General features: G+C 38.3%; 1 protein-coding gene and 1 long non-coding RNA gene across 3 annotated transcripts in view; one reads left to right on the forward strand and one right to left on the reverse strand.

Moving 5' to 3' along the window:
• Positions 1 to 24,282, forward strand: part of mspo (M-spondin) — a 164,973-nt gene extending 140,691 nt beyond the window's left edge. For both annotated transcript variants that reach the window (XM_067354435.1, XM_067354436.1), the window contains 3 exons: positions 6,040 to 6,212; positions 17,533 to 17,942; positions 19,374 to 24,282. In XM_067354435.1, the coding sequence (XP_067210536.1) occupies positions 6,040 to 6,212; positions 17,533 to 17,942; positions 19,374 to 19,582 (792 nt within the window). In that variant the 3' untranslated portion in view covers positions 19,583 to 24,282. The remainder of the gene's footprint in view (positions 1 to 6,039; positions 6,213 to 17,532; positions 17,943 to 19,373) is intronic.
• Positions 1 to 25,537, reverse strand: part of LOC136999759 (uncharacterized) — a 125,364-nt gene that overhangs the window by 79,699 nt on the left and 20,128 nt on the right. Inside the window, exon 4 of the long non-coding RNA XR_010890077.1 lies at positions 6,887 to 7,128. This is a non-coding gene — a long non-coding RNA (uncharacterized lncRNA). The remainder of the gene's footprint in view (positions 1 to 6,886; positions 7,129 to 25,537) is intronic.

A 25,537-nucleotide genomic window follows, 5' to 3' on the forward strand; every position in this document is an offset into this window, starting at 1 on the left:
CGTGAAATGTAATGGAGATAAAAAAATAAAACGGGATTTTCTTCATTTCGCTAAGTATCTCGCAATACATTCATTTAATTTCTCGTAATATCTCGCAAAGTAAAGCGAAAACGCGCGTTTACATAGTCCTCGCGGATAGCAAATGGAAAAGCTCTCGCTGCAGGCTCTTTATCTCGTACGGCGACATTTGATTTATGCAATGGCGCGAGCGTTACAAGATGCAAGCGAACGTTTCTTTGCAGTTACAGCGGCAATTTGTTACGGCGTCACAGCGGTAACGCACGTAATTTTACATAGTTGGTGTGCCAAGTTTATTAATACCCCGGACGATAACAAACACACCACGTATGTTCTTTCGCGTCGCAGCTGATATTAAAGACCAACAAGCAAATATTTTATAAGCATATAAATAACTAACCGCGTGCATATGTTAAACCTGCAAAAAAATATCACCGTTATATATTGAACTAGTAAATATTGCTGTTAAATCTCTGGTGTTGCGCGTATAAATTTAGTTTTTCACGTCACCTTATTTTTTACGCTTTTAAAACTATAATGTAAAAATTTTGCATTTTCAAAGCAGAGTCTTTTAAAAATTTCAGAGGTTTTATTCGGAAATTTTAATAAAAATTAAAAAATTAAATTAGATTTATTGTTAAATATTCATTCGTCGGTACATGGACTCATTGAAATATTCCTATCCTATAAAATATTCCTAATTTCAATCCTTTCTTCCTCTAAAATTATATTTTCCACTGTCGATAGTGAAATCACTCGAAAATGGCGATTAAATTCTGTTTTCGACCCAAGCGGCCAAAAAGCGCAGTCGTTTCTGATCGGAAAGTTTCGTTCGGACAAAAAGCGATAACCATCCACATGTTTTCGCAAAAAATATTTTGCTTTTATGCTTAAAAAATGTGATTTTAGGATGTCAATATATTCGTCAGTACATGAACTTGTTAAAATATTGTTATTATAACGATCTTAATTCTTTCCTTTCTTGAAATCATATGTATTCTCCACTGTCTATAATGGAATCACTCGGAAATGGCGATTAAATTCTGTTTGCGAGCGTTCTGGCCCAAGCGGCCAAGAAACATAGTCGTTCATGATCGGAAAGTTCTGCTCGGACAGGAAGCGATAACCGTCTCCGGGGGGAAAAAAAACGCATAAAAACGGCGGAAACAGACATAAAAGCGACATAGACGTGTTTGAAGCCACGCACTAATACGCAGCGAGCCGCCCTAGTCGTTACATCAAGCTCGATATTACCTCCGCGGTGCAATGTATGCCCAGAGTAATTTCCTCGGTTATGCGGTCTGGTTTGTTTTGGCTAGTAATATCGTCCCTTCGCGCGACCCCTCTTTCTCTTACTGTCGCGACGAGTACCGTTTTTTCCTCGTATCCTCGCCAGCCGTGCTTTTTGCCCCGACGACCATACCCTCTCAGCTGCGAGAAGAGGGGGAACGCGGAGACAACACACTCGTGAAAAATCTATCTACCGCGAATCGAAACCCTCGCCGCGAAAAACTGCTAGCCCTCTCGACGAAAAGGTTATTACGCGAACAAAATACGCGACCAGATGGACTTTGTTTGGGTGCGTTCTGTTTCTGATGCACGCTGGGGAAGCTTTTTCAAAAACACCGTTTCCGACATGGAGCGTGTTTGAAAAAAGCAGTGCCGGAAAAATAGAGAGACCTCCGTGTAACTGCAGCAATTTGGAGGAAATGCTTTGAACAGACTAAACGTGCCAGAAAACGACCAGAAAACGATCACTCTATGTTTGCTTCTGTGCTCGCACAACAAAGTAATATAGCTAGTTTCGCTGTTTCACTGTTTCCGGCCACGCTAAATCCCTAAATTCAGATTACATTAGCCACCGATATTTTTTGCTCCACCAGAACGATTTCCTTTGTGAAGAAAAAAAAGAAACGAATTATCGGTTTTCTATACGATCTCGCCGCAAAAGCGGGCTTGTCATTCGCAGGATTAATCTGCTTTAATGGAGCGATTCTGGCGATATTATATCCACATTTTACTGTTCGCGAGATCGGGCTATTTCTCTAAACGATGGCAACTCGCCGTGATTGCCGCAGCCTTTTCAATTAGACCCGCAAATCCTCTTTGATTCGAATTGCGCTGGCCGATGTGCCACCAGTTAGTCCGGGTCATAAACGTTTTGACGATTGCATCAGGCACCATGCAGATGCCAATCACAACTAATTGCTGACATCGTTATGCTTGAATACGCAAAAAGTCAACGGAAAAAAATAGATGTGAACAAAAGAGGTAGAGCACAAAAGAAAACCGTTACTTTTTTTTTACGACCAAAGAATATTTTTGTATTGATATCTAGCAGTTAGTACAGCCAAGCAATTAACGCGGTAATTGAAACTCGTACAATTTTGACAAACTCACACCTGGATACTATAAACACGCAAGTGACATCTACGTTTATTCGCTGTAATTGAAACGACACAATCCAGTTGCTGAAAGACGATTGATATAAATTGATATAAATTACATTTTCCCATTTTAGTAAAATAAAAGTGTTCGTAAAAGTATTTTTGTGTAAAAAATGCAAATACTTTGTATAACATTTTTTTCTATGAAAAGAAAAAATGCAAATTTATATCACACCACAATATAATTAACTCTTTGTTCCCAGCGGGTCGTCTGGCGGCTCTACGAATTTTTATATGTTCTCACCCTTATAATAGCCAACAGAGAAAAGTCTTAACCCCGCAAAAAAATAGCCATCGGCATTGCCGAAAGGAGAAGAAATCCCTCGGCTTCAATCGACGTAATGGCATCATAAAATACATATCGCAAAGTACGCGCGGTCGAAAATATATCTTGAGGAATTATTATTATTGACTTATACTACTGTATATTACTGTATATACTACTACTATATATTCCTTATTTTTTTATCATCGAAGAAATTATATTCTTTAGCACTCCATCAAATTCCCTAGATTGATATAAGCAGAGATTATATTTTATTACCAAATAATCAATAATTCGATAGAGATTGCGTACAAAGTGACGAATGACACACTTTCTTTTACGCTGATGAAAATGTGCGCTTCAAGGGTATCACACTTAACAACGGTAACAATTTCCACATTCGATATTCGCGAAGAGGTTATCGTCGATTAATTGGAAAACCACGTAGGGGTTTCGAGAGATTATTAATTGGACTGTTATTAATTCAGCATGTTCCCCGCGAGCTCTCTCCCAACTCTCGATGCGAGAGATCGCGTATTGCAGTTACTTATCGAGGTTAGTATCCGATTATATTTAATAATCTCATCAGAATGATGCATCTCCATTCATATCATTAGTACGAAAACAAAATTTATCTCAATTAACACAATACGTGTCCGCATTTACTTAAATTAATCGTGTTATCGCGTTATAATTAATCTACAAAGTAGTAATGTAATATCTCCCTCGTACATTTGTATTTTAATGGATTTAAAAATTCTTTAACTAAATATTTTATTTTAGTGTGTTTTTTTATGCTTTTAGAAAAAAGAAACTCTAGAATTTAATATCATGCAAAAAAACAGAATTCTATTACTCCATCATATTTCCATTTAAGAAAGAATTTTTCGATACAAGTCCAGATTTTATTATTTTCAACAAATCGATCACGAAATCGCGACAGGAAGATATTTAAAAAAAAAAAGAATTTTTAAATTGTTTGCTATCGTTACGGTAAACAATATGCTGGATAACAGACTATATGCTGGATTGAGAAGTAATATTTATGTATGACGCGCTATCTGCTTCACATTTACCTATTGATTTAACTCTTCATCCGCACTCTAAATAGAATCAACGCTACCGTCGTGGGGAATTTTACGAAATAGTTACCGAAACACGATTAGAAGCTGTCGCCCGACGCGTAACGTTTAATCAGACAATAATTAACGCTTGCTCCAATTTCAAAGTCTTGACAGCGTAGGCAAGCAGCAAGAAGCTATTAAAGTATTCATCGACACAGTGGCTTTCATAGCACTGAGTAAACACGAAGGAAAAAGAAGTTCTATCTTTGATTCATCCAATTATTGTGCACAACTCGTGCAACTTTAAGAACATTACCTTGCGCAATAATTTGTGAAAAAAGTATTTTAACACAGCTCTCTGCACATAAGTCTCTTTTTTCAAAGAGTTCTGAGAATATAATTATTCTCGTGCAAAAACATTCAGTATATCAGTTATTTGCCCGACAAAGTTTATCGAATAATTAAAATGAGCACCACTCATGAAAGTAAGGCAATTAGTTTCGTGGCAGCGCCATTATAATCCAGAAAGCAAATTGCTCAAAATAACCGGCGCTCTGCTGAAAGTTTTATCGTAATAGCGGTGATTATTAGTTCTTTTTGGTATTCGCATAATGAAATAAAAGGCATATCCGTCACTTTTAATTTACGATCACAGCTTCTATTAGCCAAAGAGAAATCGATGTATCATTAATTCATCCGGAACGTGAGCGCGCGATGATAAGCTTCATTAAGAATCGATGCCCAATATTAACCGCATACGCTGGTAAAAGTATCTGAAGGTGTTCGTTAAAGAAATACATACTTTTTTCTTATTAGCGACAATGATAAAAAATACATTAAAATTAAAATGTCGATATATTTAAAAAATTTATATGTACATAAATATATAAAAAAGTCTATTCTATTCTTTACTTTTCAAAACACAAAAATCCGCTTTTCTTTCTTGAACTTTCTAGGTATAAATTTAATTAAAAGCTTAATATATTTCGATTAGATATATAAAGTCTATTGCTTGCAATATGCCGTTTTTTGCGACGGAGTTAAGCGCAGGAGTTCGTCGTTTCGAAAATTCCGGCGAAAAACAAAAACGAGTCAGGCTAAAGAGCAAACGGAGAAAAACGGCGGAGTGTTGCTCGCTAAAGCACCATAAAGTCTCATTGGCTTTAATTCGGTCGTACCCCGCTGGCCACTGGGAGTGATTAATCGTAACGTTACTGCAACACGAAAGCGCCTTACCACCAATCATTCCTTACGATGCTTTAAAAGAAAGTCGACAATGTTGCTTAATGCGTTCTCACTTAATTGATTATATTTGTCTCGCGGAATTAACTAGAGCAAACATTTTATAAGGTGCGTTCTAAAGTTGATTCTTAAAATTGAAAAAAATCATTACGAGCTATTAGAAAAAATTTGTTTTAAATTATAAATTATATTCGCACATAACGCGCCTTTCCAAAAGTTTCTTTCTGTTAACCGATACTCTCAGTGACCACGACAAATATCCGTGTCCCCATTTATAAAGTTCATCATAAAAGAAAGAAGGGGCTTTCGGTTTACGGCGATGAAAAATTCAGTTACTTTAAAAGGAAGGGAAAAAGGTCGGTCAATCTTTAAATAGAACAAGATATACATTTTTATGCCCCGTTGTATCCGTTATTAAATCTTGAAACTTTTTAAGACTGTCTTTCATTATTTATCACGTTCCCTTTGAATTGCTTAAGGGATTCATAAGACGACTAGTCTAGAGAACTTTTATAAATGTTACGACATTTTTTATTATTAACACAAAACAAAACAAATTGTAGCGTTTACTTCTACAGGCTATATTTAGCTCAATTTGGTTTCTCGCTGAATACATTAATGCTTAAAAATGGGAAAAACATATAAAAAAATGTAAATCGTACTAAACGAATAGAATAAAATCGGAAAAGCCCTAAAAATCACATATATTTAATTGTAATATAGCAGATATGCGGAAATGAAGTCTCCCCAATATCCGTTCATCGGTATTTAAAAGCCAAGTATATCGTCCGTGGAACATAATCCGCGCGCGAGTGCAGCAGGTCACGTGAAACAAAACGAAACGCTTATGAATTCTCGAAGAGTACGTTTATTTTCCCGTCACTTATAAATATGCATGCGGCTCCAGCGTATTCCGCGGTGCAGAGGACCGGCGACACTTTTTTTTTCATTCGACCGGACGCCGGACCGTTGATTGAAAGCGCGCTCGCTGTTGCTGTTTCAGCTGCGCGAGTACACTCTGACCGAATCGTATCACGAAGACGACGTCGAGGTGGAATTCGTCAGCAACGACAATCTGCAAGCGAACAGCGAAGCTCCCAGGGGAATCGATCCGAACAGGGACCTAAACGAGGCCATAGCCGAGGAACGGAGGGAAATGGACACCCAGAGATACAGGTACGTTTCTATACCGCCGACCTTTTTCATCCTTCTTCCTCTTTCCCTCCTTCCATCATCGAACTTTTTACTCCGTATTTTCCGAACTATTGGGAGTAGAAAGTTGCCGCGAATTTGGCAACTGAACTCGAAAATCAAGAAACTATCATTTTTTGCCTCCTTTTTTTTGGACGCCTACATTTTCAATCACATTGTTGGATTTATTCGAATTGGAATTGGAATGTGTCAATCTAACCGAAAAAGTACAGAGCGAGAATTAATTAAAACTTTTAATTTTATTTTTTTCCAAAACTTAAGATATCCTTTGACATCTGAATGACATAATTTCTTTTCATTATTCAGATAAATACAAGTATAAACTGCATCAGAATTGTGTATACCAGTGCTCATTAAATTATAATTAACAATTAATCATTTCTAAATTAACAAATAAAAATAAATTAAAAAATTTAATTTTTAATTTAAAAAATTAATTTTTTAATTTTTTATTTCTTAATTTCTAAGGTGAAGCTAAGGTTTCGCGTTCAATTTTTTACGTTACTTTGGCAATGTTATTAAAATTAATTTGGATGCAAGTTTGAAAAAATTATTAAATTTTTATATCTAATATAACTTCAGTAAGTCCTTCTAAAAACTCGTTAAAAAATCTGCATCTTTTGCAATAAATTACTTACCACAAGATTACGCCAGCGCTGTCTGATGCCCCCCGGACCTCCTCCTCCTCTCAGTAGTCTTGATCCTTTATGGCACTCACACGCGAAAACGCGGTACAATCACGCACATTTCGAACTCGCGCGAAACTATTACGGCACTCCCGATATTAACCGCACTTTTAACGCGCATTTTTTATATCATGACGGAACGAAATTACAGCGGAACGACGATTTACCAATACCGAAGTAGCATGAAAGTTTATCTGTAAAATATAAACACAATTTACATTATATAGCAGCATCCAAAACAGAATTATGGTACAGTTTGATAACAATATCATCTATTAATAAATATAATTGTATTCTTTAGATTTTAAATTAATTAAATGTTAAATGATGTGTCGAAATGTTAAATGATGTGTTTGACCGCTTGAGCGAGTTTATCAATCCATCCATTTTAGTTAGCAAAACTCTATAAATAATAGCATTGTAAATGCCAATGCTTGTTTTACCAAGTTCGCAATTACTTGAGACGCTTAACTCGCTCAATAAAAAACGATATATGTAAATTAAATTGGCAATGCATTACACGAGATAATATTTTATATTTTTTGATTGAATAAATAATATATTGATTAAAAAATAACGGTAATTTTTACTATATTTCTAACACAAAAGAACCTATATAACAATCATGAAAAATACTTCTCACAATTGATATTACGGCATATCATTCTCTCTTTATTGAGCTATTCTCACTCATATGAGAAGGCATTGAGAAGCTAGTACCTCATAAATCTACTAATAAGAGGGTCCGAGAAAAATCCCGAAGTTTGAGTCAGCTCGTTAAGCCTAACTGCGCAGGACTTTCTCTTCAAGTTTTAGTTCCGCTGGTAAGTCATTCAGAGGCGAAGCTTACAAGCTTGGATGTGAAACGACAGACAGTAAACGCCTTCTTTCGCGGAGATAAGAGAATCGCATAAGTGACAAATATATATTCAATGAACACATCTGCGTCCACCATATTTCAGTCCGGGAAAGCGAACGAACGTCCGTATATCAGTATCAAATTTTTAAAATAGCGTCATTGACCGCTCGGAAGCAGTCTCTTCGTCTATCACCTTGCCTTTTCCTCGAAATAGTCGAGAAGCCAAACGCGTACGTGGAAACTCATAAAATTTTATGACGAAATAGTACACCGTGCGAAATGTTGAGTCATCTTTCTCGCAGCAAGACTCAAAGCGAATGACAAATATTTACAGCAAACGCGACATTCGTTGCCGTCAGATATCCGTTGAGATATTTCAGACTGAAAAGTCCATCGAGAAATGATAGTATCGATTGAAAATGTTATCGAGGAAAAGATTTGTTTTAGCTTAGATAAACAGTTTGCAAGCTGTTGTAGATAGAATCTGAAAACGCGAGAGAAAAAATAAACAAGATCACATACTACGCATACAAGAAATAATATATTGCACAAAACTCATAATAAACTTTCGAGAAATCCACCTTCGATCATCATGCACTTTGCAATTCGCTTGCGAGACGCATTCATAAGGACTTTTTCTCTCCAATGACCGACCGTCCGCCGAAATATTGACTTTTTTCCCTGAAACACTCTCGCATTTCTCTCACTTTATGAAAGACTCTGTACACGCTCGAGGAGAGATCCGTCCAACCTTTCACCGCTCTCTTTTATGACGCGAACTCGGATCGTTCTCCTTTGCCTTCCAGCGGCGCCCCTTCATGCCCTTACGAGATTTCTCGCCCGTCCCTCTAACATGCATCTTCTCGCTCTATTTCTCTCTTTAACTTTTACGACGGAGAGCTCGAGCGGAGGTTCGCATGAAGATCGCGAGAATTTTCTTCTCACGATGTCACCCTCACTCGGCCCTCACTCGGAAAAATCGTCGGACTTGCTCCGTGACGTTTGACAACTCTGTGCAACGTTTGCGCGATAATAGAGCGCGAATGCTCAGATACGCCCACAGAAGAAAATTCGCCTGCTGGAAACATGACTTTCCACTTTCTCCATATTGCCCTGGCGCAACATCGCCTCAAGTCTCTTCAATTAACCTTAATAAAATTGTCTGTTTTTTATTCCTAATACACGGTGAGGTGCAAACTGTGAATTACTGCTAACACCGTTCGCTCCAATTGCACGGGAATAAAAGTTTAAGGAGGATTTATGGAGATGTTTTAAGGCCACTTTTCCACGGCGCAAATAAAACGTTTGTATTTCCGGATCCAAATTAAAATTTTCCATCGTAAAATACTAAATAATCATGTTAACCAAGCATTAACGTAATTCGAGATATAAAATTCACGCATTTTACTCATTGCCCAATTTAACGATGCAGTTTTTTAATAGCCAATATTCGCATAATTTTATTTCTCCAAAATTTATCATTATTTAATCATTTTTTATCTTTATCTCTGACTCTAAAATTTTTAATAAATTTAATCGTGAAAAAGAGTGATTATAATTACATATAATTACATATATATATTTTGTAATATAACTTTTCCAAAAAAAAAATAAATAAATAATAATTAATAGCGCACATAAAAGCGAAATTTAAACGCAAAATTTGTGCGTTTGGGAAATAGAATATCAACAGAAGGACTAATTTATGGTCAATATGTATAGGTATATTTGCGCAGGACAAAGAGTAATATTCTCTTTCGTTTTATTTGTCAAAACAGAAAAGTCTACCGGTGTCGCCCCGGAGCCACAAATGCAATTTATCATGTAACACAACTAGTCGTATTGGATACATTGCAGTCGACATTGAATGTAAATAACAATATCACACGTCCGCGTCTGATCTCCGTCACTGTATGCCGATTCAAACACACAAACAGTAATTTATTAGTTCGATATGATATCACGTGCTACGCACGATGTTCTTGCGTTTTCTTCTAGTCCTGACCGCGAACGTACTTGAGGAGTGCGCTCTTTGAGACTCGACTTTGAAGTTACTCCGAGATCGATCGGTAAAGATGACTTCCATCGGACTTTCATCATAATGAAAAGTAAATTATCGGATATTTTCATTAACTTAGGTGAGAGTCGGGAAATAAATATTTGCGTGTAAACAGCTCAATCGGATAGTATTCAACTTCGTGTCTTTAATCTATATAAAAGGCCACACCGTCAATGCTTTAAATTTCATATTGTTTTGAATTTCAAATTTTGAATTATGAAAATTGTAAAATATCAACGAAATACGAATAATAAAAAATCGTTCACGTGCCTCTAAATAAATGATAGAAGAGAAATAAACAATACTTTTGAAAGCGACAATAAATTTCCACGGCAATGAATAAATTTTTACGGAACATGATAGATGCGGCGCGCGGCGCAATGTGTGCTTATCTCCCGCATTTAAGGCGCAATTGCCATAAATCCAATGTTTTCAACCGACATAAAGTTCCGTCGTCTTATCTCTTATCCGTAACATTCCACTACTATTTGCAACGTGGCGAGCCATACGTATCTCTCTATTCGCGCTCCGAATATTATTCATTTCTTCTGCGTCAGACTCGGAATGTCGTAAAAGTACAATAAAGTTTTTCGAGAATCGAATGTTTTTCCGCGTTACAACCAGGTGCACATTTGACATCCGTTGGCTGATTACAGTATTATTTATCGCGGACGTCCTGATTCCTGACAATTTCTGCGATACGTACAGTGCGTCTGGCGGCTCGTCGTAATATCCGGCCGGAGCTCGCGATAATGTCAGGTCGGCGGAAAACATCGACACCGTGCAACGACGAGGCGCGCGTACGACAGCAACCTGAAAATAACGTTATAACGCGCCACTCCCGCGTGATATCGTCCCGCGCCGCATTTTATACTTGTTTTACTTTGCCGGGACGGACATGCTGGCGCGTAGCGAGATTTTCATGACCTCCAATTTCGATCAAGCTGCCCGGCGAAATTGAGAAAATAAAGGGGATATTTTCTCGCGAAGCTGACCGAGCGTTGTGCGAAACGTTACAGGTGTCGAAAAAATGTTAGTATGTGAAAGAAATACCTATTCGTACAAATATAAATCCAAAAAACAGTAATATGCCAATTTGTCTAATCTTGATATAAATAATATTAAATATCAAAAATAAAAATCATCGAATGTATACCTTTTTAATTTTATATAAAATATTCACTAGCGCAATGCTCTAGAAAAATTCTGTTCGAGACACCCTTTAAATTCGATTATATTTTCATCTGTTGTTTCGAGGTATCGAATAGTTGCTGTCATATCTTTTATCAATACATCGTAACTGCGTGAAAAATCAAAATCTATAGTGGAAGGTACATCCGGTGACTTTAAAACATCCCATATTTTCCATGCCTTTTTATCGTCAATAAATCCTTTTATCATTAACAAACATCTCGAAAACGCGATAACTGACGCGTTAACGGATCGGCGGCGTGCAAAAAAAGTCGCAACGATACGAATCGATACACATGACCGGCACGCCGATCGCGTGCACACCGCGTGAAGACCGACCGCGTCCGTTTATAGGCCTCGCGCATCCTTATTCATCCAATATCCGGCTGACGCGCTTGGCACCGACAAGATCGATAAAGCTTACGTTCGATGACACTCGAGATCGATCTGCTGACCCTCCCTTCCACGCCGGGTGGCCAATCTCTTCGGAACGTTACCGCAGATTCGATTCCATTCGACGCTATCTGACCGTTCGGCAAGGAGCGATCGTCGTTTCTGGTAATTGCTATTGTGCCTTCGAGGCTGTCGCCCTGGGATGCTACTATTGCTGCTGCCCCACTTTGAGACGAGACCCTCCGATCTTTCTATTTTCCTGCTCTCTTCGTCTTAACAGATTAAATCTTACGACCGGATCATTCTGGTCATTTCCTAGTCCGAGATCCGTGAACTAGGGTCATTTCGGAATGGAACAACACGATCGCAGCAACGATATATCTCATTACTGAACAGCCATCGAGCTGATTTCTTTAAAGATCAAAGATTAATCTTCCGGGAAGTATTAACTTTGTCAATGTATTAAATGGCACAGTGAACCGATGCATGTTGCATTGTATTTAAAATTGTAAAATTATAAAGAATTAGACATTTTTAGTAATAAAATTAGACTACAGTGGTTTACAACAGAATAAATAAAATAAATTTTTATACGCAAATCGCTTTTTGATATACTAAAAGGAATGTCGATAACAGCAACTACGAATTAGTGATAAAAGGTAAATCTCGTTTAGTAATATTTCAATTTAGCTAAAAGTTTCTACGCCCAAAGCCAGACGTTTTACGCTCTCTGGCGTGAATAACGTTACGTCCTTTCTACAAAAATAATTCGCCATTGTTCGAATAAAAATTTCTATTAACAAAACAATACAGTTTCTTCCTTTGTCATCATTGATATTCTATCATGAAGAACATCATAAACTATATGCATTAATAGAACTTCAAACAAATAAATGAACAGTTTCCGATTTCGTAAATTTGTTGAAAGCACGCGGAAATGGAATAAAATAATAAATCAAAATAAAAACAGCCGTGCGCTGCGTTTTTATATGCGATCAATTTTGCATGATGTCCATTAAAATATAGAAATATTATAAAAGACAAAAAAAAAAAAAATATGTTACATTATTCGCGTTGTTTCTACAAGAAAATATTTTTGCATCATTATACAATTATTTACATACGTATGCTTCAGGGCGCATTAACGTTGTAGTAAATTCATATAAAAATAAGAAATGCAAAAAATAAATACTGGTAAATTATGAAATCAACGCAAAAATATATCAAATCGTCTGCATTCTTCGTGTGTTATATTTCTTTTCTTTTCCACCAAAAAATTGAAATCCGAGAATTAATAAATCATAAAAATGACCTATCACAATGACAATCAATCTTTATAAAATCATTAAACTTTAAAAATAAAAAAGCTTTGCTAAATGAAGCCATAAAGTTTTGTATTTTATTTGAATGGAACTGAAATCTATATTGTTATACATAATTTATTTCAATAAATCGCAAATTTCACGAATTGCACACCGTGCGTTTTTTTTTCGCGCTTCAGAGCATCACGAAATTTTTATGGATTCCAGCGGTTCCAATAACGCAAAATTCGCGTACTCGCTTTCACGTAATCATAAAGTTAATTAGCGGAGAATGATAGCCGCGCGCCTATCACAAGCAGCATGCGCGACCGCGTAAATCCCCATCGCACCTAAAGTAATAGTGCCATTTGTGAACTGGCATACAACACGTTCCAATGAATTTACTGCGATAGAGAAGAGTGAGTGTAACAAGAAGTAACTATAACAGACGACGTGCCTAGGTGGTATCGCCCGTCGCATCCCTTTCGCCGCACGTCTATGTTCACCGGAAGGACGGGGAAGAGTCGCGAAAACACGCGGCAATCGTAATGCGCCCGGTAATTTATTTTCCGCCACCGGTAATTTATTTACACGCGCGCATTTTTCAGCGGCGCACGCGAGGCTAAAAAAAAATTCAAGTAAAATTCGCTCACCCAAGACGCTCGTTTCGTCCGAAAGATAGCCTGCCGCGGCGAATCTTAATCTATCAGTGTCAATGGCGTGCTAAAATATTCACGATAATATTGCCGCAAATAACTCTGTTTTCCTTTTTTGACATCGGTAGCCTCGAATACGCGTATGTATGAACGCGTGCACATATGTATGTATACCGTAATATTCCGAAAACATTTTTTCATATCTCGCACGAGCCCTGTGATAATCCGCCGCGAGCCGGGCTACGGAAACAGCTTGCATAATCCAAAATGTAAATGCTATTACTACCGTACCGTTGGAAAATCTCTACCATAGTTCGCACTCATATTGAACAATATCGTGAATCTCCGGGATCCGGAAATCCGAGCTACTTTTTTCCACGTCCCAATTGTACTTTAGATTTTTTCATATTATAAAGCAAGAATATACATATATGAAAATGCGCGTGATTAATTGATGATGTAATGAGCATTCAAAATGGACTGAAAAGGAATTAAAGTATTCGTTAAAGGATTCTCGACGAGAATTTACAATGTATCGCAATTTATATATCAGGAAAAAAAATATATCGATGAAAAGTACAGTATTACAGAATAATGCATATTATGCATATCGCGAACAAATGCATGTAACGAGAATGCGAGGCACAATGGAGCTAAAATCCGAGACTAACAACGAAGTGCATGCATTAACGCTCAAAGTCCCCCTACTCTCCCTCCCTCCCTGCCCGCCGTCAAATGCAAGCGCATTAGCACGCAATTAATTCACCGGTGTCCATTGTATCGCGTTCTCTCCCGCGAATTAAGTCCATCGCTTGTAAATTCCAACGAGCACAACATAAAATAAATCACCGCGCCGCCGCCGCGGCAACGTATCGATGGTCCCGTAAGAGAGCTCGGCGATGGCATTACATATTATCGTCATTGTTAACAACCCCCCAAGCTTTTTCCGTTCGACGAGACTCAAGAATATACGTATAAATCGAGCCGATACTTTTTCTCCGCCACCGCGGAATAAAATGACTCCGATGGCGTACAGGTCTAACGACCCGCGATAAGTTTCGGCGCCCGCGCGATAACGGGGCACTTGGACCTGTTATTTTGGACCTGTCGAGGCGACGCAACAAATATATTCTCGCCCGCCAGAAGAATGGAAATCGATACAAAGCAAACGGCACGCGATGAGGGAATTCGTAAGCAAGCTGACGTACCTGTACATTGACATTCACGAAATGGAGATTTATTAGAGCGTTACTTAATTTTATTGCAAGCGTTAATTGTGAGAATATAAATGTGCACTTTTGATCGATATCAGCAGAATAAATTTTTCTTAAATTTTCTGGATTTTCTGCAAAAGATATTTTGCCTGTTTCATAAAGCAAAGTAACAACGTTCAAAGACAATTTCCTGTGCCATTTCACTATACTATACTGACTGCCAGCGACTGTGTATACTGTTTACCCTACTTCGCCAAACTTCCGAGACGCGCGACGTGACTATAATCGTCGGAAACGATGCCGTTACACGAGCCTGGCAGGGTGTAACAAGGATCGAGTCCTCGATTAGATCCAAATATAGTTCGCCTTCCTACGTGGTAAAATTCCACGAGTGGCGCCTTGCGGGCACGGCGCGGAAACGGCGATCGATTCTATTGTTGACATTCGAACGTTTGGTCGAACACAACTCGGAAATGTCCGCGGAATTAAAACAGTTTCCACTCGCAATCAGGCAGTAAGTTTCGCGTAGGGCGGAATAAAGTTCGCGCATTCGTTTAGGTTTTTCGGTTGACAGCGGTAGAGTAATGGTAGGTCAGTTTAATTAAAAAGTTACGACGACCTACAAGCTCGGTTCTTAGCTTAGCGCGGCCAGCCGCGAAGCTCGGAACTTCCTGGAGGAATATTAAACCGTAGGAAAAAGTAAACTTATAACGGATCTGCATACATGCAAATTATCGTGCAGAGAATACGATTATGCTAAACATGCCGCGCCGGTATATTTTTAATACTAATAAAGCTATCGGTATTAAATGCAATTTAAGAGAGAGATTACACTCAAACTACAGAATCATTATTAAATGACCAAGTATCATTACTGCTATTTATGATCACGTGAAATATTATTTTATAATATCTTCTCTCGCTATAAGTAGGTCATTGAAATTCGTAATTAGAGGATAATCGTGATAATTAGACAATTCCGATTTCGTAGTTGCGCTCAGACTGATGTGCACTGATTGCATATGCATTGCCTACATATTGCAAAGCGTAATTGCTTAATTAGGTCACAAATTACAATTGGTATCAGTAATTACCATAATTAAGCAGAATTTTCTAATCGATTGCGTCTGGAATTGCAAATTTTCGCCACAAATCGCTGCAATAATTAAATCGCAAATGTCACAAGCGGCGATGTATGCACCGAGAGTTGCGGGATCCAGTGATCACGTATCGAGGGAGAATAAATGCTCTCGATGAAAATGGCGACTCGTTGCGCGCGGATATACGACGAGCAAATTTTCCACGGCTGACAGCATCGCGAGAGAGAGCGAGAAACGAGGGTAGGAAGAGAGAAAGAAAAAGAAAAAGAGAGAGAGAGAGCACAGTGAATAAGTTTCCCCGCGTGAAACGCAAGTTTCGGGGTTGTTGCCGTCCAACACAACCCACACAACCCCTTGATTCGACTCTCTTATGTGTACCACATGCCAACCGTAAATCAATTCTCGAAATTGTTTTCGCGCGCTCACACGCCTTCGCTTCGCTCGCTAAATTCGATTCGTCGGAGTGCACGTACCGACGAAAACTACGACGACCGCTCGTATAGACGGTTCATAACGAACGACCGATTCCGCCCGTGTGCACCGTTGCGAGTTCGAACGACGAGAATTTAAGAAAAGATATTATTATCATTTAATCGATTAAGCATTAGCCTGAAATACACTAGCGAATCCAGACGTTAATTAATATATATTAATACATCATACGTTAAATTATATATTATTATATTATTATATTATACACATTATGCAAGTATGTTTTTCACTATTTAACTCGTGGTTATTTGATCGTTTCTATTATTTTTTTAAATTAAATCGTGCGAATAAGTCGGTCTCTCCATTAGCAGAACTTGATGTATACCTATCGCTTTTACAACGTTTCAATTATACATATATATTCTTTTTCCAGAACAGACGTTTTAATTGTAACTTCACAAAAACCAAATATTAATGCATGGCTATAATATGCAGTTTATTCCATTATTCGCCGTCATAATTAGAGCGTAAGTTGTAACGCTGCTTGCAATTGTAATATCGGTCGGCTAAATTAATTCGTCGGCCAATCGACTGCACGCGGGCTGCGCGAATATTTTTGTCATTCGCAAAACTCGCGGATTTCACCCTCTCGGGAATAATTAATTTTCAACTTTGCTCCGCTCCGCGAGACGAGGCACAGGCATTATCCCGGCTTTATACAAGTAACACGTATATGTTTAGTAAATGACGTCCGACAAGTTCAACGCCGCGTGCACGCGCGCGCCGCGCCGCTAATACCTGGCCAGTTCCATTTAGTAATTGCTACCTAACACGCCTCGTCCAACTTATTACTGTCTAGGCGCTGTCTACACTGTGGCGTTCCGCTGCACCACACCGACCGACTGCATGTATATTCATCGTGTATTGATTGCGAATATATGGACGGGACAGTAATGGAAATTCCGCCGATTCGCGTTAAAGCGTCCGATGCCGTCAAAACACGCGGTGCATCGGAACAACAACAATTATACACTGAATAATATTAACATAACAAATGATATTCATGTAAATAATTGTGGGGCATACTGCGGAATCGCCCATGGCGATTTACCTTTATCACATACTTTCACAATTAATTGCGGAAATTCCAAAAATTTCACGAATTTTTAATTTCTCTGAATTCTGCAATCTTAATTAAATTCTCGATCGATCGATCTTCTTTATTTTAATTAAATCATTTCTATTCAGCTTCTCTCTATGAACTACAATTCCTCAATTTTTCTCTCTTCTTGAAATTAGAAGATAAATATAGTGAGAAGAGAATATAAAAAAATAGTTTATAATTGCCAAAAACAAATATCGGTAATGACAACTCTCGTAATTTTCATTTCAGATACTGGAGCACGACCGGAAGCGGTCAGCAAGCCGTGACAGACGTCCCGCGGGACAATAAAGCCGCAATCATCAACAGCATCGCTTCGTCGTACGCGTGGCAGAGGCCGAGATACACTGCGACCCCGTTACCACGTACTTCGAAGATCGCTATCGCCGCCGATGGTAAAACGCGATACAGCGAAACAGGAAAATCCGACTGGCCGTACTATCAGACGTACAGGCAAACGGCGGAAGCGCAAAAGGCACAGATCTACGAGGACATTCAAAGGAAGATGCTCAACGTGTCGAGCGTATCGAGTATGGGTTACTCGTTCGTAAACAACATGACCAACCTGGCGGATCAGCGCCAGCACAGACTCAGGATGAAGCATCACGGATTGACATCCAAGGGCAAACGAGTTAGAACACGTGAGTATGAGAATTTTGAAATAAATCCTATTACTTTGCACATTTTTATAACACAATATTACTTATTATATTTATTATTATTATTATTATTATTCTATTTTTATTTGAAATATTGTGCCAAATTTCGTCATTTTTTTAAATTAAATTTACATCATATTTTTTTCAATATCCAGTAAATGTCCTCGTACACCTCACAACAATATTCTATTCTCTCTTTGAATTTATAATCTAAAATTTATATTTTATCCGAAAAAAGTTCCATTATTCAATAATATTTTTATATTTACTTACAATAATGATATTAAATTTATAAGTTTGTTTAATTTTTGACAAATGTATATATCATATTGCGTAACATTATTCAATTCTATTCCCGAAGTAATTTATAACAGTGATAATATCCGTCGCAAAATACTGACTTCATTAGCATAACAGAATGTGGCGAACGGTATAATATATGGCTATCGACACTATATCACCACGACAACGATCGATTGCCTATTGCTCACCGCTAACCCAGCGAAAGATGATTAGAGACATAATTCAAAATGTTTTTCGATCCTTCGTGAAACCTTTGCTTTTGCTATCTAATCGAGTCTCTAATTAACTCTTCAAACGAAACGGTGCAACGGCAGAACCGAACAAACCCTCGGCGCAGTTTTTCATCGACGGCAGCTAATGCAAAAGCCGAGCGCTCTCAATAGCCATATTTCCCGCGTAAATGATCAAAGCGCGCTTCCACGCTTTTCCTCTCTTTCTCGTACCCCTTCCTGTCTCTCGCATTCGCGTTGTGTCCTGCACCCTGTATTTTCTGTCTCACCGTTTGCTGGCCGTTCCGGTTTCCGTGCTATATCGATGCAACCCTTTCCTCGCGCACGATAAAATTCTCACATGCGCCTAGCAACACGTTGTTTAATCTGATAATGGCGTAGCTATTAAAATGTTGCAAAAATAATAACCAATCTCATGAATTTTTCCTTACTTTAATAAACGATAGAACATCAACCAAAGACAGAAATATTTCATTTTATGATTAATAAATAAAACATTGAGCAAAATTGATAACTATTTTTGCGCCAATTTACTATTCGCTATTCTTATCATTTATTTAGTCTCAAAATTATCGCATGTCTCTTAAATTTACCTATCCTTCGATAAATATAGAATCAATCTTCACTAAAATTTAAGATGGTCATTTATCGTGATTTTTAACGTCTAGTAAACAAGTCTGAAGTAAATTTTTCCAAGATTTCTAGCAAAAGAAAACTTCAACTTAAAACAAAATTTCAAGCTGGGAAACTCTCTATTTTCATTACGGTCGCCCATCCCAAAGATCACAGTCATCTACCCAGAGAATTTCCCCGCACGTCGCGAGATTAGACGTGGACCCGCAGACCCGCTCGAGCGGAATAATTGCATTCGTGATTCCAGGTGCACCGAGAGATTGCAAGGTCGGCGAATGGGGTCCGTGGAGCGCGTGCAGTCGCAGCTGCGGGGTGGGCGAAACCCAGAGGACGAGGAAAGTCACGATAAAGCCGCGCCGGGGCGGCGCACCGTGTCCGCCGCTGAAGGAGACCAAGTGGTGCGGTAGCGTCAATCCGTGCTCGGAGAGTAAGGCGATCATCGACTACCATTGGTAGTCATCGTCCGCGTCGGTTCCCCTCCACGAACACGTGTACCAAAGTGACTCGCTCACGGACAAAAGGTCGTACAGGCATGCGGGCGAGGCGAGCGAGGAGCGATTTATGCGAGAAACGCACGCGCCGGGACGTGTGCGATTGTAATGTGAGAAATTCGATTAACCGAGAATAATAAGCCGGAGAAGAATATCTTTTGTATCGACGGTCACGCAACGACACGACTAGGGATATACTTATGAGCTACGAATTACAGCAACCGTTCTCTGTGTGTGATTTGACAATATATATTACACAAAAAATTCGTAAACGGTATCTCTGATATTCTAAGATAAAAGGCATGTATAATAATTCCGACGATTGTTTGTAATGATCATGCACGACGTAATCCCGATGACGTGTGAAATCCCTAACAATTAAGTCTTGCTTACTATTACAACGAGTGGCTGTGATGAGGGCTTAAAGAGTCGCGTAATCAAATCATATTTTTTAATACGATCGGTATTTCCATTCGTTATGCAATCTCGAACGACCGGAAAAACATTATCATTCAGTGGCTTCATTCTGCTCGATTGCATTTATCGTCGTTTGATGTCACACGTTCATTGTACGATATATACACATTGTCCAAACAATGAAAACACAAGTTTTATCAAAGAGAAATTCGAAAAGCTGACTCGTGTCGTATCACATTTCCGCGTGTATCGCTAAAATGCGTTGGAGGCTCGATTTTCACTCGTCAGAGTGCAAAACATTTAAATTTTTTTTTTTTGTTTTCGGAGTAATTGAACAATCGGTGCGGTTTGTCGAATTTGTTATGACGGGGTTACGGTAAAACTATCGTGCAAAAAAAAAATATATGTCTATTTGAAGTATCTGTCTAGAGCAAAAAGTATCTTGCTAATGCAAATTGAAGAAAAGCGCGAAAGCTTATAACGTTTCCACTGCAAATAATATCTCGCGATGTCACGGCAGATAAAGTCAACTGTTCAGTATTTGCATCTCAGTTACAACTGCTAAAGATCGTAGATTCTCTTAATTTAGATGTTAGTTTAACGAATCGTCGTCGTAAATTAAATTAATTCCCGATTTTCCCGCGCGCGAAAGGCGAGTTTAACGACCGTCGGGACGTGGTAATAACACGTCTCGGTCTTCGCACGCGATCAAAAGAAGAAATAAACCTTGGCATAATTGGAAAATTGGCCCGACTTTCCGGAAGAAAAACGTTAGGTGCAATTAAGCTGACAGTTTAATCGCCGGTACAAATGACGGACCGCGGTGCGAGCGCGGTGATCGGCGGGCTACACGCTCAGGTGCGAGAATTCCGCGATGAAATTCAACCGTCGCGTGCCGCTCCGGAGTCTCGCCGAGATTAAGCCGGCGTTCCAGAACGTAGTACGTTACTTAGAGCGAAGTTTTTATCGACTCGCTATTTCTCTCGCGAAACGGAAATAGTACAAGCGTACAAGATTCGCAATGGCGTAGATGGAAACCCTTGTCAAATAAAGCAAATAGAGTTAATAATGAAGTTAATATCTAAATGAAGTCTGTGTGAATTTAACAAATCCAGTCCAAGTTATTGTATTCACATTACTCAATTCTGTACTTGTGAAGCTCTACGCTTTGCCGTCTTTTCACTACTGCTTTACTTCCAGGGAATTTCATTCTCGAGAGAATTCGCGAAATACGCTTGCACATAGCAATTTCGAAACGTCGTGCAATGATCGAAAAAGTCAAAATATTTCGCGCGAAGAGCGTAAGATCGGCGCCCGCGTTGGCCGTATCGGATAAATGTCAGGACGATTTTCAGCGCGGGATGCGCACTCGCATAGAATTCGAGACAAGGTCGCGTGGGCGTTTTTCGCAAAGCGTCTCCTCGCTCGACGACGCCGACGAAGGATACAGGAGAATAAAGGAGGAACCTATAGAGCGGGTTCTGTAAACGTTTTCTTTTCTCCACTGTCACCGAGAGGGATACCGTCTCTCCCTTCTCTTTTCCTCTGTCTATCTCCCTCTCTTTCTCTTTCTCCTTCTCTCTCCTTCTCTCTCCTTCTCTCTCCTTCTCTCTCTCTCTCTCTCTCCCCTCTCTCTCTCGCTCTCTCTTTCTCTCTCTCTTTCTCTTTCTCTTTCTCTTTCTCTCGTGGCGTGGTAGGGAAATTTTTACAAAGATATCATCAGGTATGTCATAGGTGAGTGTATTATAATATATCTTAGGCATAAATTTAACGATAATAATTAATAACTAACGTCTAATTGTAACTCTCGTTAATTATTAGGCCCGTATTAATCGCGCTCGCGACGTGGAGTTCGGCGTTGTGTCACTCGTTGGACAATGTGAAACTCGAAGTTGTAAGAAAACAGCGCACGGACAGCAATGTCGCAAGGGAATGAATCTAAAAAAAGGTGCAACGTTGAATTCCACATGCGACGCACGTCGACGCACGGCTTGTCCTTCATGTCTAGCGTCCACAGCCGCTATTCTCGCCGGATCGATTGACGCTAAATGCGGTTGCCCGATCGCGAAATCTATGACGACCGGTTAAATTAAATTAAATTTTAAAAAGTAGTCGTAATTTATCTGATATAAATGGTAGTGAGTGTAATTGAATGTAGAATGTTCGATTTATATGCGCGAGAACTGCACAGTCGCATTTAGCGCTAAACATGCGGCGAGGACAGAGGCCCGTATAGCTGAAGTATTGTATCTGTACAACTGTTTATTCAAATTAAGAGATTAATTTCAAACAGGGAAATGAGCGAAACAGTACGCTATTGTGTCCGTTGCTGTGTACGCTGCCATATTAAAATATCGTGTAAATTTTTTAAATCAATATCAATATCAAACGTGACGCAATAGTAAGGATTTCCCTGCTGCGTTGGCTCCCACGAAATGTGAAACGCGTGCTATGAAAAGGGATAATACGAGCGGAAAATGTACCGTGAAAACTCGCATGCCGCCGCATAACATACGTCTGTTCATCCGCGCTGCAAACAGAAATGAAAGACCAATCCTCACGCTAGTAATGGATAAACACGAGGGAAGCTCGATTGCGCGTAAAAATTTTTCCAAACGCGATTTGCCGCGTAGCGCCGTAACGTAGCTTCCGCAATTACACGCCTGACCTTTCGGAATCTATTACCGTACTCTTAAAATTCGTAAATAATACTAAATAAAAGTACGACAAATCTGCGTCACGCACCCTTGGACAATACTCATATAGAGTAAGATGGTATATCTTTTTTATACAAATACAATTTTTGCTCGTGCTAAGACTTTGTTTCGACTTTTGAAGCTATTACAGCTATTTACGCGACTATGAACTCTAAAAGACGAAAAAGATAGCCCTCACACACGATCGGAATAGTAGCAACAGAATTTCCCACGAAATTTTCTCCATTAAAACAAAATCGCATTTAACGGAGATACCTTCATTAAAGTTATGGTCGAGAATCTGGCACGCATTTTATACGGGAGGTGTACCGCTTTCAGCCTATCATTCAAGCGCGAATACAGGAAGCACGCGGACGAAGGGGTAACTTTAATTACGACGATACTTGTGGTGCTCTCGTATTACATTAAAACCCGATCGTTCGCGATAATTAGCGGCTGATCTTCGCCAGAGAGAATCCCTCGAAAGCCACCGCTGGCGGCGGAAGCGCGCGGTCGAGGTAAAATATCGAGCCGGGCTAATCCCTGAGATGGAAATCTAGCCTGCGTATTGTAAAATCTTTCATGGAACAATACCGCACACGGCGATAAGAGAACCGCTTTTCATTTCCCAATATATATATATATACATATATATATATATATATATATATATATATATATATAAATATATATATAAATATATATATATAGGAAGGAGGACGGAGCCGTTGCTGTCTTGCAGTTAGATGCATTAAGGATAAACGTTTTGTAAACTAAACGGGAACGCACGAGAGCTTCTGTGACACGGAAAGAAGAAAGGAGCGAGTAATGCTTGAAATAACGATGGTTGTAAATTCATTACCACCGGATAAAAGTATTTGTGTTCAACGCACTTTGCTTCGATGCAGTTGAATCAGAGTTTGCTTTTATCAAAGTCTGTAATATAATTCGAACCGCGGTCTGTTCTTTATCCTAGTTGAGCGATATTCGATTGCAAAACTTTACTCTCTTCAATACAATCTGAATATTCATCACAAATGTCTTTCATGTTCTTAATCGCATATCTGATTATGTTAATTACAATCTCTGCAATTTATTCTGTGATTTCCTAATTTATTTACATAAATCATATAATCTACTTTTTGCAATGAAAAGAATAATAATCGCGTATATATTGTTATACGTTTTGTCTTGAGTTTTATTCAACTAATAAATGACATACAAATGCATCTTCATCCTTTCCTCTTTCACGCGTTACTAGTCTACACGACAATGACAAATCAATGATAGATCAATGGAGGAATAAGTGGAGTGCCACGATGATGATTCTGTACAAGTCACTGTGCATTCTAGCCCTGTAAGGATAGCCAATAGGACTAGCGGTTAAGCCAAAGCATATGTAGCTATGTATAACACATAAGTTTATATTACATAATAAAATGTGTCGAGAAAATAAGCGGGTTCCCTTCTCGATCTTCGAATACATAATATTTTTCACTTGCGACGTATGAATGGTATTCGTATAATAATAAAGTAGTAATTATTTCAGGAATTAATTCGTGTCATGCTTTGTTACCCATTTTTACTTGTCACGAGTACGTTACCACGAGCCTCTTCTTGATAAAGTTCATATTTTTTCATAAAAATTCTGTTGAAATTAACCGTTAATAAAGTAATATGATATAAATCATATTTTAAGTGACATAAAAAAAAAATAAATTTCTAATAGAATAACATGTTCGCCATTTTTATGCACTTCAAAAGCTGCCACGCAGAGCGTCGTAACATTTTATTTAATATATCTCTTTATATATCTCTTTTTTGTTATGCATAAAAATTAATTACTAGAGCATAATAACAAATGTCTAAAAAAAACCTTTCAGTTCTTCAAATAAAATGCTGCAAGATGCGCCTTTTATATTTCGGAAAATGTTCAAATATACTTTCAATTTGATTTGAAATTTTCAAGTACTGCAAATAACAAATACATGATAAATAATGATAAAATTACTTATTTTAAAGTTGGTTTGATAGTACCCGATGTCCCCCGGACTTCTTCCTCTTTCTATCGATGACTGTTCCTTCACTCGCGAAAATAATTACAATCGCGCGATATTTATATGATACTAATCGATATTAAATATTATTCCGACGCGACTTTGCCACACTGTGACAAAAGAAAAACTCGATAAAAGCATGAAATCGCACGGAGCTACGATCTATTCGATACTCACGTCGCAAACAGATAACGACAAGAAATCGAAAAATATAATTAATTTTACATTACTCGTTTCAACCATGTTAAACCCAAAGTATTTTTGTAAATTTCCGCGCTTTTCAAATATGAAAAATCAAATTGTTATAAATAAGTAGAATATACGAGTTATAATTAAAAATTTATAATTGTAGAACGAAATATGAGTCATTAATTGCAGTATTAATTGTCGCTAATAAATCGGCAATAATTGACAAATAATAATTTTATAATATTTGTCACAATCACGATTTCAAAAGTAATAATACAGAGCGATCTTCCACCGCCGTCTGCTCTACTTGTGAGCCGTGCGAATAGTAACAGCAAGATGATAGCGCGTAAACACCGCGCGTATGCAGAGCTGGGCAAAATACATCATTAAGTATTTGAAATACAAAATATAAAATACTATCAATCTTCTATCAAAATACTAAGATTGACAGTATTTTGTATTTTGTATTTTAAATACTTAATGATGTATTTTGCCCAGCCCTGCCTACGCGTTATCATCTTGTTGTCATTCACACAATGATACTCAAATAGGGTAGACAAT

The sequence above is a fragment of the Linepithema humile genome, chromosome 4 (assembly GCF_040581485.1).
Source record: "Linepithema humile isolate Giens D197 chromosome 4, Lhum_UNIL_v1.0, whole genome shotgun sequence".
Lineage (NCBI taxonomy): Eukaryota > Metazoa > Arthropoda > Insecta > Hymenoptera > Formicidae > Linepithema > Linepithema humile.